Here is a 14,905-nt window from a genome sequence, read left to right on the forward strand (position 1 = left end):
CCATCACAGAACCTGACATTTTCTGGGATAACATTTCCTTTAAACATAACATTTATAATAAGACAAAAGAGATTTTTTTGTCACTGACTAGGGAGAGGAATGAATGTAGTTCCAGTGCTACTGTAAATTCATTAGTTAAACCTCAATTAGACCACTGTGAAATAATTACACAGACCCTCTCACACAGTACTTTAAAACCTTTAAATATTCTTTACAACCAAGCAGCAAGAGCAATTACACAGAGGTAATTGTCATAAATATCATTGTAAACTATATGAGGGACTGCTCTAATTACCTTTTGCATGCTGGCATGACAAATGTCTTGCCATTACTATTTGTAAGCCTCTGAATGATCTGGCACAAAGTTGCTTAAAAGAACAAATTTATTTACAGTTCAGATGTCCATTCAAAGACCAATAGGTCAAACACCAATAAATGTGTTTGTTCTAAATTATAAGCAGCAGGCTCAGCTCTGGAATGTGTGGTACTCACGCTGGCACAAACAATTACTAAATCAGTATGAGAAAACCTAAATCAAATCAAAACAAAACAAAAAATCCCAATTGTCCTTTAGTGTCTCTCATTGCTCTGAGTGTTCTATAATGGATGAAAAATTACTCACCTAACAAGTCAAAAAGTTTGAAGAATCCTGCTTCCTACTGTTGCAGTCATGGTGGCCATCACCATCAGCTTAGTAAAGACCAAAAGGAACAAGACAGACACAACACACCCTGACTATATTCACAACAGATGTGACTGGTGAGGATGGAAAGCAGGGCCAACCTTTCCCAAATACTAGGTGAGAAAGGAGACAGAGGAGGACAGAGGTATTGCATATTACCAGGTCCCTTTGCAAGAATCTCAAGGGTGCAGGAATGAAAACAAATGCACTACAGCATAGAATGGTGTTAGGGAATAACTGGAAGTTGATTGGATGAGTCATGTCCTCCTATCTTAAATTAATGGCATGTCTGCATAGCACACTGCCAGATGCCCTGCAAGCACCCTTAGCTGATCCTGTCCAATCTCCTCCCAGAGAGAGGGCAGACACAGCTGCATGTCTTGCTGAAGTAGAGATGGCCTGGGTCTGTTATTGATACCACATCTTATCATTGGCATAAGGAGATGGGCAAAGTCAAAATACTGTAGTTGCAGCTTCATGATAATCATAAATCATCCATTCTCCCAATGATTGCAGCAAAACCTCCTTCTGCATTTCATATTTGTAAGTGTCAGGGCAAGAAAATACTGCTGTTGAGTTATTTTGAAGGTGTTCTCTCTTTTAAACTGAAGTCACTGTCAAAGTGTCCATACCCAGTTATCACGTTTGCTGATGAACAGGACTCTGTGAAGATGACCACCTAGAAATATGCAAAACAGCAAGCACTTTGAGATGGATCTCAGCTATTTCTGAAACTCCACTTTCCACAGACCAACCGGGGATGTGTAAAATCTCCCTTCCCCACTCTTAGCCCAGGGTGAGGGCAGAACACAGTGGTAGATGGCCCTAAATTCACTAGCAATACACACTTCCCTTCTTGAACAGTCCCTAAGAACAAATAAAGCTCTTTCCACTTTCACAGTCCCATTTACAAGCAAGAGACTTCTGATCTCTGGCATAATGTTTTAATTCACAGTGACACTGAACTCAGTAGCAGAGACATACCTATGGACTCACTCAAAGCAGACAGCCTCTAGATGGTTGTTTGGGAACTTGTTTGTTTGCATGATGTTATGTTCTAAGGACAGAAACTCATAATCTAAGAGGTGATAAATATAGAAGAATGAAGAGTATGAGGCAGATGAAAATGGTGAAAAGAAGCAGCATCTAATTAAATGAAATACAAGTCAGACTTTCTACTTGTTTTGTCACCACACCTGTCCTGCAGCTGGTGGCACTGAGCATCCTCTATGGAAGGTGGATTTAAAAGTCACACCATGACTAGGAATGAGTGGGAACCACAGTGTGCAGTATTTATATACATACACAGTGAGAGAGAAGGAGATGTTGAGGATGTCCTTCTGAGAAACAATCTTTAGTGTTGAGGAATTGTCCAGAGGAGAGACTTGTTACCGTGTTCTTCCAAGACTCCAGCCTCCTACAGTTTTCACAGGACCCCACAGAGCAAACAAAATGGATCCCATGCCAAGATACTGTGATCCCAGACCTATTCCTTTGAAGGCAGGCATTTCTAAGTTATAATAGAGCCCCTGCTCCAACTGCTCACATTTGCTGTAGAGGCTCCATCCAACCTATAAAAACATCTTCTTGTAAGTGTTGCATATTTCCCAAATGTTATTAATATAATACTTTCTATAAAAATATATTACCAGAAAGTGCTCTTCTACGGAGAAGCTAGAAAATCAGGGACGAGCACGAACCTGTGGGGATCATCAGGATCACAGTTTGGTAGAAAGTTAGTGACAGCTTCTGCCACTTCTTCATTTAACAGCACATCCCAGAGTCCATCAGTAGCTAGGATCAGAACATCATCTGGCCCATGCTCGTACTGCAGGAGGTCATAGACTCGCACCTAAAAGAAAAAAAACCCAAGAGACATTCATGAAGGAGGTGATTGTCAGACCTGTTTGTGAAACATTGCTGAGTTTGGCTCTGAGTTTATCAGGTTCAGCAAGGGCACTGAAATAACCTCCCATGGCACTGGTGGAATCTGTCTCCAATTCAGCCCTCCACACAGCAACCCTTCCTGATGCAGCTCAGTGTGGTTCAGGTGCTAACCCCAGACAGGATGGATGCAAGCATTCCGAAACCAGGCTCGAAGGCACTGCGCTGCCTGACGCCAGAAGCACTTGAAGCCTCCCCCACCAAGCAGCCTGGTTTCAGTGGATGAGACTCCTCCCTATCATTGGCAGGGAGGACTAGTCATATGGAAACTGAATAATTTATTTGATGAATTTTTGATATTTTCTAATAAAATATTCACAAATAATTGTTTTCAGTATTTGTCCAGATCCATTTAAGTCTGCCAGATTGCATGTTTGGAAATGCCTGCGTGACAGCCAGCATTGCATTCAGGTTTCTAAACCCGACACAGCTGCTGCACTCAAGAGTTTTGCCTGAGCAAGTGAGTTGTTCCATGAAATGCAGAAAAACTGCTCAGTGACATGTATCTGTAAAGATTTCAGTAGCTACAGACTGATTCAGGATCTGCACGAAAGTGAAGCTTATTTGCACTATTAAAATACCCACTGACTTCAACTTGTCTGTGCAGCCCCAGTCAGGCTGATCACTGCTGGCACCTCTTAACACCCTGCCTTTTAAAACAACTTCCACCATCCTCTTCCCAGAGAGGCTGAGAGTGGTGGAGGCAGTCACAGTGGGGGTTGCTCTGAGGCCATCAGCTGAGCCAGAATGCAAGCAAAGACCATAGAAAGTGTTTTAAAACAAGCCTTTAGTTTGGTGTAACTCCTCTTCCAGCACATGCTGTACTCCAGCTGAGAAATGCCTGCAATTCCCAGGTTGTGATGGGGAACCATTAGGAAGCACCCACAGAGCACTTTAATTACCCCAGCAACAAGCACAGTTTGAAAGAACTGTAACAACCATGGCAAGGCAGACAGGAGGGAAGGATCACCGATACTGAAATTCAGAAACGGTGCACTTCATCGTGCACCCTGCTCCGGTCCTGGGCTCCACTAACAGCAGTTAGTCAGGACAAGCACTTGGCATAACAAGAAAATACGAGTTGCTTTATTCTTCCTCATGGTGCATTCTTCCCTTAGGAGCCGTGGAACAGGCAGTGCATATAAAATGCCTGGACCTTTTAATGTAATTACACTTTTATGGGACTTCACCCAGTACCAAAGGAAAAGAAAAATAAATTAAAAATCACCTAGATCTCACTGCTAATCCTTACCAGTTTGCCTTTCACTCAAAAGCACAAGAAGGTCATTTGTAAAATGTAACCTTCACTTCATTATCTAAGGTAGCAGCTGAATAAGGACTTTGGAGAGGATTAAATTCAAGGCAAGATACTCTCTTCATTAGAGTATATCTGCTTATTCAGACTTGAGTGGGAATATAAAAAAGACCCCTATATGCAGCACAGCTCTCATCTCAAGCTTATTGTACGGAAATCAATAGTTGTCATAGTCCCTGCCTCCCAGAATTTAGTTCAGCCTTAACAGCCCACAGTTGCAACTCAGAAATCACTGGAGTGTGGAGGGTAAGTTGGCCAACAAAACCATCAATATACAGCACATGTTCTGGTCAGATCTCTTGGGGACCACCAAACATTTGAGAAAGCATCAGAGTTAATGCTCAGGGATGCACTCAGCATCAAGCCCCTGGTAGAGCTAACCAAGCTTCAAACATCTTTGCTGGGAAAAGCACAACCCAACCGAGGCAAAAGACACATTACACCACAGGAGCCATTTTTGCAGCTTAGGTGGGGAAGAAGGCAGGAAAGCAAAACCATATGCATCACTGATTGGAATTTGAACTCCTGAAATGAACCATTTTGTCTGACTGAGGAGCAGCACTGGGATGGATGAGAAATTTTTCAAAGCTACCTGCAGCCAGTGCATGGGTCAAAATGCAAGAGCAGCATCAAGAAGAGATCACTTTACCAAGAATATGCTTTGTTTTAGGGGAACAGGAAAAAAAGCTGATTTATTGTGTAATCTAGGAAGAAGGGTACTTCCTAAAAGGACAAGCTTTGTGAACTGGGCACCTCCAGCAGAAAGGCATACGTTGAGATGAAACTCGATGTCAGAAGAGACGCGGAGGACAGTGAGGTGTTAGGCCAGTCCCTAGGCTAAGGAGAAGAGAGTGCCAAGGTTACATGAGACAAGCTTGGGGCAATTGACGTAAAATTGTTGCATATAAGAACCAGTTGGGTACGCAAAAAAAAAAGTTCAATGAAATGCAGTTTTCTCTGCCTTCCAGTTACCTTAAACTCTTTCTTTGTGTCTTGCCTTGAATTTCTTAAATACAACTCTGAGTTGCTGACAAAAAAGAGTTAGAGCTGCCCAGTCTATTGTAAGGTCAGGTTATGTACAGTCTGCCTTGTCCAGGCTCAGAAAGTAAGCAGCTCCTAACCCTTCCCTTTTCTGCCAGCATCTTTGTTCCAGTTCTTAACTTGGGTCAATGAAGGTCTCTTGCAGTAGCGCCCTGTGCCTTCACCTGGACTTGGAGCAGTGTGAAAGCAGAGCTCCTGGAGGCACACAGGCTGGGCAGCACCACCAGGGCATGTGGAATGGAAGCTCAGCCCAGCAGGGCTCACTTAGCACCCACTCCACACACATCCCACACTGTGCAACACCCATAGCACACTCCACAGTGTACAAAAAAAGTGACAGAGTAAGATATACCACAGTTTTGAAGTATGAGGAGACATCCAAGGAATTACCCAAGTGCCTGCAACAGCAACAAATCCCACACCCCTTTAAATCTTATGTGACAGAAGCAGCTCAATGATTGCAATGAAAATTATTACTTTGTTTTATTTTCTTAAAGTCCAGATTTAACCTTCCCAATAACTGCCTCTGTCCTGCAGCTGTATTTCAGGAAAGTAAAGAGTGAGGTTTAAGGAAAGGTCTGTCTGTGACGCAAATTTGTGCAAAGCTGCTCACACTGCAAAGCAGTATTGCAGAACTCTGCTCCTTCAGGTGACGTTGGCTGGACAATGACTGGCAGTGCAGAGGTTTCCTTAACTGGTGCAGCACCCTTGACAAATTTCCTAACAATGCCATCTTGAATCTTCAGTCTTCTTGTGAATTGCTGCTTCTGCAGCCAGTCATCAGTCCTGAGAGTGCTCCACTTGCATCCTTGGCCTCCCATGATGTCCTGAGAGCCCTCTCAGCAACCCCCTCTAGCCTACCAGCCCCTTCTGTGTGAAGAGTGAGTTTCTCACTCTTTAAATTAATCTCTCTGGAGTATCAGGGCAACCCTGGAAGGAGCCAAGTTCGGTCACCCATCCACTGATGGCTTATTGATGTAAACCAGCTGACCTGTTAACTAGCTGAACTTGACATTAGCAACCACAAAATGTAAAAACTGTAAGGAACAAGCCAAAGAACCTCAGCAGCACAGCCAGCCATGAAGCCACAGCAATTAAGCACTGGGTTACCCTTATATCCTACAGACAGAATAATACTAGTTAATCTGACTAGTACTTAAGATCTGTGGACAGGTAAGAGTGGATATGTACCACTAGAGCCCATAGTCATATACATCTTTCTGAATATGCATTATTCAGTTTGTCAAATAACGTCTTTCTTCAATCTAGGTATTTGTTCCTCATATTACAAATTACCTACATGCAGTCAAGAGCACAGAGAAGACTGCTCTGGGCAAGCAATGAACAAACAGGTGAGCTGTTTTTTACTTCATTTCAAACAGATCTACCCACCGGACAAACCCTGCCTTTGGCTGCTGAAAAGGACCACAGCAGCCCTTCGGAGGCGCTGTGCCACGTTTGCCAGGTTTATTTTTAAGAGGCAGCCAACGAGAGTCCCTGAGGCTGGAAAACCATTCACAACAGAGACATTCGAGCCTGCAGCCACCTGAGGTGTTCCTCAGCAGCTGGCGTCAGGGGAATTCCAGCTAAACAACAGCCTGCATTCACTCTTCACTTGCCTGCACTATTGATCAGCCCAGCTACTTCAATAAATTAAGCCCTTTCTTAATTGTATTGTCCCTTTTATGTGCAGTGTTATCCAGTGCAGCTTATCCTGGCAAATGATGAGATCTTTCAATACCGGTCTCCATGTAATTTATATGTAAATAATAAAAAGTGGGTCCCAACACTGCTCTCTGCAGCATTCACCAATTAATCTCCTTTTAGCTTTTTACTGCCATCCTTTGTTTCCTGCCCGTTAGCCAATTTCCAATAGACTGTGCCAACTTTCCACTTTGTCTGTAGCTTCGTATCTTTTATATTGTATATAAAAGTATATATTTTATACTGTGATGCACAACATTTCTCAAATGTTTTCTGAGGAATCAAAGTGCTCTTGCAAGTGCATCAACTGCATTTATTATAATTATTATTTTAATTTTCTTGTAGACATAACCTCAAGGACCTGAAGCCATTAAAGTGTGATGTTTGCTTCCTGAAGCCACTTTGACTCCCTTTGATCATACTGTACTTCTCTATGTATTTGCCTTACTTGTTCCTTTTGACAGCGTAATTCCTAAGGATTTCTCCAGAAGGCAGATGTCAATCGAAAATGGTCTCCTTGGACATATTTGTGGAGTTGTCAGAAAGATTTTACTAATACTATGGAACAACAAAAATTATTCTTCATTAAGTTTTTATCATTTGCTCTGGTGGCTGGCTTTGGGTTCCTTCCTGGCAAGGGCCAAATGCTGTTATCAGAACCACATCTTTCCCCACCTCAAATAGCTGAGCTGCCGTTTAAAAAAATTTGGGATGAAATTCTGCTTTTCATCTGCAACAAGGTGGCTCTTCTTACTCAGCTTTGAAAAGCAGAATTTCCTGCTGAAAGCTTTCAAATTAACTGTTCCATTATCAAAAATAAATATTTAATTCCATGCCAGAGAGCCTCAGCCATGGCTTGCCTGTTTTGTGCTATTCCAGTTCATTATAAGAGGTTCAAATCTCTAGAGCTCACCAACCTGCAGAAGTCCTCCAAATCTGGTCACATAGCAGCTGAGCCAGTGAATACTGATTACATTTGTCAGTCTTGGCTGCATGACTTTTCCTCCCATAGCCTGGCACTCTGTCAAAGTATCATTTCACACCGCCCTCAAATTACTATTATACGCCTATTTCTGGGGATAGTCTCAGGGACGTTTACCTTTCCTTGAACTAAATTTTGGTGGATATGGCATACTACAGCTTCGTCATGCTGGAAGTAAAATATTCAGAAAACTCACCACACTGTCCCTTACTTGAGAAAGGACATTGTAATTATGGCACAGAAACAGAAGCCAGCAGACTTGGATTTTCCTTCTGTCCCGCCTCACTCTGTGTCTTAATTTCCTGTGCCTCCCCTTTTCCAGGTCTGGAAACTGCAAATTGCACTTCCCTATCTCTCTATAAACAATTCAAAATCCAATGCTGCACAGGGACCAAATATGACTGCTGCCTGACACTACTACCTTTGCTTCGAAGTGCCAAGCCTCCCAGATGGCAGAATAAAGATGTTTCTTAATGCCGGTTTCTGTACAAGGTGCACTGCCCATGTTTGCACAGAACAAGTCAGGGAAAAACATGAGGAGTTAAGCACCGGAGCTCTCTCTGGGAAGAGAGGGAAGAGATGATTAAGAGGAGGAGGTGCAACGGAAAGCAAGTTGGAGCATATGGTACTTCCTAATAATACTCAAGGATTTTTTTGCCAGTATCTCTAAATTAAGGTGGCTAATGCTCTGTCTTTCATCCTCCTGCCCTCGTACATTTCTGCTGAATTTAGCTGTGAAGAGGATGTGGAAACAAAGCCAATTTTGCTACCCTTTTGCAAAGCAGTTAAGAGATCCTGAAACATGGCTAGCATACAAACTGGATGCCACATTCCAGAATTTGAATGTGTATGGACATATTTCCCACAAATCAGAAAAGCCCACGAGAAGCTTTGGTTTATAGACACAGACAAACACTGCAGCAGCAATTGGCAGAAATTATATTGCTGGGATGCTTTGCTGCAGCTTTATGTACCCCAGAAACACTGGGTCTCAGCAAGCCAGAAAGAAAAATAAATAGGTAGAATTGCATCATTTTTCTGGCATTAAACAAATCCATCACAATGAGAGCAGAGCTCCTGCCTGCCTGGTTGAGGAGAAGAGGAGTAGGTCTCTAGAGAGGAACACCACACATTCAAAGGGAGAGAGAGAAGGTACACAACTGATAGCAAGGAAACATGAAGAAGGGGCTGGCTGTAGAGCTCTCTCTTTTCTTTAGGGCTGGATTCTTTCAGCATGTTTTAAACTTTTATTTTTAGAATTGGAATTTTACTATATAATTTATATATAATAAAGATATATAAATTTTATATCTTTGTTTATAGGCACAGAGGCAAGAGGGGACCTCACCACCACTCTGTGGAGTAAGCCAGATTGCCTTCAGTTGTGGGATGGATTGTGGTGGTGCATCCTTTATCCCTGCCCCACCTCAGACCACACTGTGATCTCAGAAATGCTGTCAGGCCTTGGCCTTGATGTACAGCACTTGGGCTGAGCTCCTCCAAAGCTTATCAGAAACACTATCAGCTCCCAGGAACTTGTGCTAAGGAACCCCTGTGTTTTTTTCAAACAGCCTTGGAAACTTACCTGAATAACAACTCAAATGGAACATTATAACAAAGTTATCAAACTTTCAGAGAAAGTTACCACCCAAATTGCAGCCAGAATGGAAAATTACTATGGCTAAAGCAAACTTTCTTGCAACCCTATAAACAATGGGTCCAAGTGAGACCCTTTTGAGTTCTCCTGGACCACAGCAGGCTGTGTACAGACAGACATACATACATACATACTCATTTAGGTCTGTGAGTGTGAATATACTATAGCCAAGGTGTAGGAATGTTGCTGTCTTAGATTCTTAAATATGTTAGATTCGTAAGTTAAGCCTGTAAGTCAGTTACTGTTGTGCTTACAATAAATTCTATAGAATCTTTGTTAAATTGTTTAAATTCAGCTATTGATTAAGCGTTGTTAAAACCTTTAGGCCTAAATTGGTCATCAAGTCCAGTATAAGTTTGGCAAGGAGGTCTACTCTGAACCTTTGACAGAACACCAGGGTCTCCCTTACTCCTTTTTATCCTTACCCTTTCCCTTATTCCTTACCCTTAAGCCTTTTTGTACCCAGCTCCCACATAGATAATTTTTGGCCAACTTTAGTTTTAGATGGATTGATTTTAGATTTCAGTCCAATTTTTTCTCTGTGTGCTCCAATCATCTAGTAAGTAGTAGAGTGAACCCTGCCAACAAACTTTGTTGTGCTTTCATTTTAATATTGAACCTGCTTTTGCTGATAGTTTTGCTGGTGATTCTTCGAGCAGCCTGAAACATTCATGATAAATTGGCCTTGGAGTTGTTCCAAACAACCTAAATTTCATAATTTGGTTCTTTCCTAGCAGTATGATGTTATTTGTGTGTTTTCATTCTCTCATACTGCTATAGCAAGCAACAAATTCAAGGTCAAATACTGGGTATGGTTAAAACTTGGGCAGTGCAGTTGACAATGAACAGTTTTCAGCATTTGGGCCATGGAAGCAAAGCTGCCTCTTTTTTGTGCTGTCATTAGATGGTTTGCCCTTGCTTAATATTTTATGAAAAATATGTGACATCTGTTCCTTGACGTAGGGACAGGAATGCAGTTACAGAGGTAGAAAAAAACCCAAGGCTTGCATGTTCCTTGTTAACAAATACACTTAAATCCCTTTGGAAAGCTTGATATCCTTCACTGCAAGGTCTCCAGTGGTCAGAAACTGGGTGGAATTTGCTTGTGGTGAGGCCATTCAAAATGAAGGAGGCATTTAAAATTACCCCTAATTCGAATACCACATAATCTCCTCATTACACCATCATCTGGGAATGCACAGTCATTACTTGGTGTTTGCAGAAAAATATCAAAATAATTAAGAAGCGAAGGTTAAGGGGCAGACAGATGGAAGCACAAAGTATCCTTCCTATGGCTCTTGGCATTTTCCTGCTTAAGAGTTGACTTGGTATCCTCTGTGTAACACAGGATACTACTCTGCTGTGGAAGACATCCCTTCTGCAGTACACGGATTTACATCTTACGATCTAGGCCTTGATGGGAGCAGGAGCACACGAAGGTGGAAGGACACATGGGCGTCTGTCACACTGAATGGCAAGGCTATAGGATAACCATGGATCAGGGAGTGAGAATCAATCAGTGCTCTACAGGGACATGGAGCAACCAAAGCCAGAGCACACAGCTGCGGAATTTAGAATCTACTGTGAACTTAGATCCTACTATGTGGATGTTACCACCATGCTGCACCTTCAGAAAAGGCAGCATTGTTACCTGGACTGGATCACAATCAGATTGGATGATTTGAGAAGAACAAACAAACACACTAAGTAAATTTATTTCCCTCTCACAAATCAGATAGTTGAACCTTAGCTGTTTTACCTCAGGAGATGAGGACAGGAAAGGTTTGATGTATATATTGGAGTCGTGCACTTTCAGATCGTGGTCTCCCAGTCCTCGGGTCACTCCAATTGTTGCCATAACCCGAGCCTGGAAATAAAAAAAAAGCAATGGGATAAAATCTTGTTACGTGGACTGTGTCAGTAGGAAATGAAATAACATTCCTACTCTGTAAGTGCTACAGTTAGGGATTAATTCCCTTTTCTCTCCCAGAAACTCTAGATTTAACATAGCTAATCAATACCAAACTTTTCACACTCATGCCATCTCCATTTTTCTTCTTATTCCAAGCTTTGTTTTCATCCACATCCCACTCAGTCACCATCTCAAAGGTACTGTGTCTACAGAAACCTAACCCAGTCACCTCACTGTCCACACCAGTCTGTGAGAGCATTCCTTCAGCAAATTATACTCTTAGTATAGATTCTATAAAGAAGTCAAGGAGCTTAAATACTCACATAAGGAATCTGTGGCATCTTCCTATTGACATATTGTTGTATATTCCCTTTACCACGGAGAAGTGCCAAAGGCCACCCTAAATTGCTGAACACGCAGGTGACAGCAGTTCTGACCACAGTGCTCTCTTCTAAGGAGAGTCACTCTAGAGCAGGTCGGCAGCTCCCTCACGTCTACCACTTCCTTCCCCCAGCACCTTCCTCTGCGACATGAGTGGTGTCCCAAGAGATTCTGGGCTCCCCTTCATTAAAACTGCTCCAAAGACTGACCAGACATTCAGCCTCCCAGGGAACCTTGCTCTCTGTGTTCTACAGATCACTTCCCCCAAACTTGAGCTTAACCATAGCAGCTTCTGAACAAGGGAGCTCAGCATCAATAACAGCAAGCAACTGACTCTGAATCATTTTGCCTCAGTGACTCCTGGCTCCACAGGGCCATAAGAAAGTAAATTAAAAAGATGTGCATGAAACATTTTGAAAATAATTAGAAACCTAATGAAATTCAGAGATAAGCTGTAGGTCTGAACCTTCAAAACATGGACTAATTTTGAAGAGTGTCTATTTTTGCATTGAGATAAGAACCTAATGCAGCAGAGGAGCACTATTTAGAAACACAGCAAGCATACCAATATCAGCAAACCGATACCACTGCGTCCTTATATCGATCCTACTGCTGCATCCAGCTAAGCTTGCTGGGACCAGCACTAACGATCTCACTGTTCTTAATCACAGACCCGAAAACAAAGTATAACAAACAGAACAGTGTTTCTCCCTTTCAACTATCAGCCTTCACTCATCAGAAAAATTCAACAGCCAGTTCATGTACACTAGCTGAAGAAGATAAGGTTAAAAGGTGTTATACTTTACAAATCCTGCCCTGATCCCTCCTCTTCCTAAATAAGAGTTTTGTATCCCAGAGCACTATTAAATATCTTCCTGCTTTGTTCTAGTTATATTTTACACTGAAACAAGAACATTTAAAGTCAATTACTTAACAGCAGTCTCATTGTAGCCTATTTACAATGAAAGAAAACCAAAAGCAAACTAAACAACAAATGACTGCTGTAAGATGCTTATTTTACTATGTTGAGCACTCCCCACCACCCCCCAGACATGAGACTGATTTATGACAGAAACAAGATATTCTTTCAAGCTGTCAAAATGATAAAATATAAAGAGATATTGAGTGGAAAACACTGGACTGCCACAGGCTAAACTGAGTGGTAAACAGCACAGAATTCCTTCTTCCTTTGGTCTGAGGAAAACAAACTTGCCCACCTTCTTGCCTTCTCCATATATAAGAGGAAACTTCAAGTCATCTTCCTCAATGGTTTTGTATGCCCTGTGGGGGAGGACAAACAACATTTATGAAGCTTGTACTCAATTAGTGACACAGTGCCCTGAAACAAGCAGCTGAGATTTCAAACATGGGGGAAAAACAAAATCATTATTTTTCCTAGGGACTCTGTATTTGAACCAAGATGTAAATTTCTTTTTCTGCAGGAAGGTTTTCATTAAATAGTTATCCATTTCACCAAAAGCAAAAATGAAGATGGGAAAATATCTAACATGCCAGGCTGCTCCTATTGATTGTAAAGAAAGAGGCGAACTGGAATAACATCCTAATCAGGTAAGATATTGTCAGATATGGTACCACCTATACCATAATACAGTGTCATAAAAAACCCTAAATCTGACCAAATTAAAAAAAAACCAAAAAAAAAAACAAAACAACCCCAAACCCAAGAAACTAACCAATGCCTAGATTTACAGTTAATGTGAAACGTGAGCAATGACAGGACATGTACACTCGGCATGGGACAGCTTTCTGATCCTGTTCTCACCCTCCAGGACCGCAGAAACCAAGACAAGCTTCACATGCTGAAGTCTTAGGATATTTAGTGCTCATTTGACCTTGACTGCAACAGTCAAGGTTGTCAAAGGTTTCACATTTCACAGCAGCTTTCCTATGGACAAGGGACAAGAGAAGTAAATGCTCATGCTCTGATTCTGTTTACCATATGCCTGTGTACTCCACCTTTTACACATCCAGTTGTTGACACTGAGGTGAGAAGGTTAGAAATTTTGCCAGTGAGAAATAAAAAAAAAAACAAAACAGAAGATGACAGTCATTTTCATAAGGTGTAGAGTCCTGTGGTTTGTATAATACACGCTTGAGCTCAGGTGCTGGGGTACCTTTTTGGCTAAGGTACATCGCCCCAGCGGGGCATGCTTCCCTTCATACCACAAAGTCGTCCCTCCTCAGCTTTTCCTTGCATGTTGTGCTTCCCTCCTGGCCCTTCCATGCCCAAAGCCCTCAGAGTGATACCAAAAGTACCCTGAGTGCACAAACTGGAGGGAAGTGAAGGTGCTGGGTAGGTCCCCTGCCAGCCACTGCCAACCCCTGCTGTGTAGCTCTCCAGCTCTCCGGGATGGCTGCCTTGAGCTCCAGGGAGTCACATGAGATTGGGTTTAAGCGATGTTAAGGATGTGATGTAAACCAGCAGGAAATTAAAAATTAAGGGTGAAATCCTATCTTGTAATCAAACTGCCACCTGCTTCACCCAAACATGGCACAGGTCTAGGATCAATAAATGGTGCTGTACATGCTGCATCACTCAGGCTCAGACTTACTGAGAGTGGCAAAGACACTTAAGCCCCACCTTTACATTTCTCAGGAAGGGTAATGACAGGAAGGGATCATATTAGGGTTTTGGAGGTGAGGAAGAACCAAGAAAAAAGAGAAAAGAAACCAAAATGCATAGAAGAAACAGTAGTGGAGGGCTCCCCTCACATACTACAAAACATTACTATGTATAAAATCCCCAAATGAAACTACGTGAGGTTTGCAAGATACAGTGGGTCCTTCATGTAGTCAAGAACATCTTAGAATATATAACTGTAATATCTGGCCACCTCTCTAAGGCATAGTACAGTGAAGGCATTCAAATGGCATTCTGCACTGGGGCGGGGAGGCAAATAAATTAGCTCTTAAACCAGACAAAGAGGCACAAATTACTACAAGTAGCAAACATGATAATACTTCCCTGATGTTTAAATCTTGGAATAGCATTTAGCTGGGAAGGAGGAGTCAGTCATGGATTTTGCTCATGTCCCTTCCTTTATTTCCAACAACTATCTCTGCCTCACTCACTAACTTGGATAGCCTGGTTTGAATGTAGAGCAAAAAATTTACTATTTCTGACTACTCATGAAGATGTTTCAAAGCTTCCAGCTGAACCCATAGTACTGGAAGTCCTGGGAAAACATCCTTTAGGAGTCTGAACTATGCCTTGCATAGAGACAGTTGTGCCCTGCCACCAAGAAAAAGGGTATAAGCTGAGTCCA

At 42.1% G+C, this 14,905-nt stretch overlaps 1 protein-coding gene across 4 annotated transcripts in view; it reads right to left on the reverse strand.

Annotated features, from left to right (window-relative positions):
• The window catches only part of PPM1H (protein phosphatase, Mg2+/Mn2+ dependent 1H), a 131,645-nt gene that overhangs the window by 8,510 nt on the left and 108,230 nt on the right, over positions 1-14,905 (reverse strand). For 2 of the 4 annotated variants that reach the window (XM_040062542.2, XM_040062545.2), the window contains exons 7-9: positions 12,836-12,899; positions 11,085-11,192; positions 2,383-2,534 (exon numbers count right to left, since the gene is read on the reverse strand). In XM_040062542.2, coding sequence (XP_039918476.1) covers positions 2,383-2,534; positions 11,085-11,192; positions 12,836-12,899 — 324 coding nt within the window. Of the gene's footprint in view, positions 1-542; positions 2,254-2,382; positions 2,535-11,084; positions 11,193-12,835; positions 12,900-14,905 lie in introns of those variants that run through there. The other 2 variants (XR_005700563.2, XM_040062544.2) reach the window with 2 other exon arrangements.

This window comes from Hirundo rustica, chromosome 4, assembly GCF_015227805.2.
Source record: "Hirundo rustica isolate bHirRus1 chromosome 4, bHirRus1.pri.v3, whole genome shotgun sequence".
Lineage (NCBI taxonomy): Eukaryota > Metazoa > Chordata > Aves > Passeriformes > Hirundinidae > Hirundo > Hirundo rustica.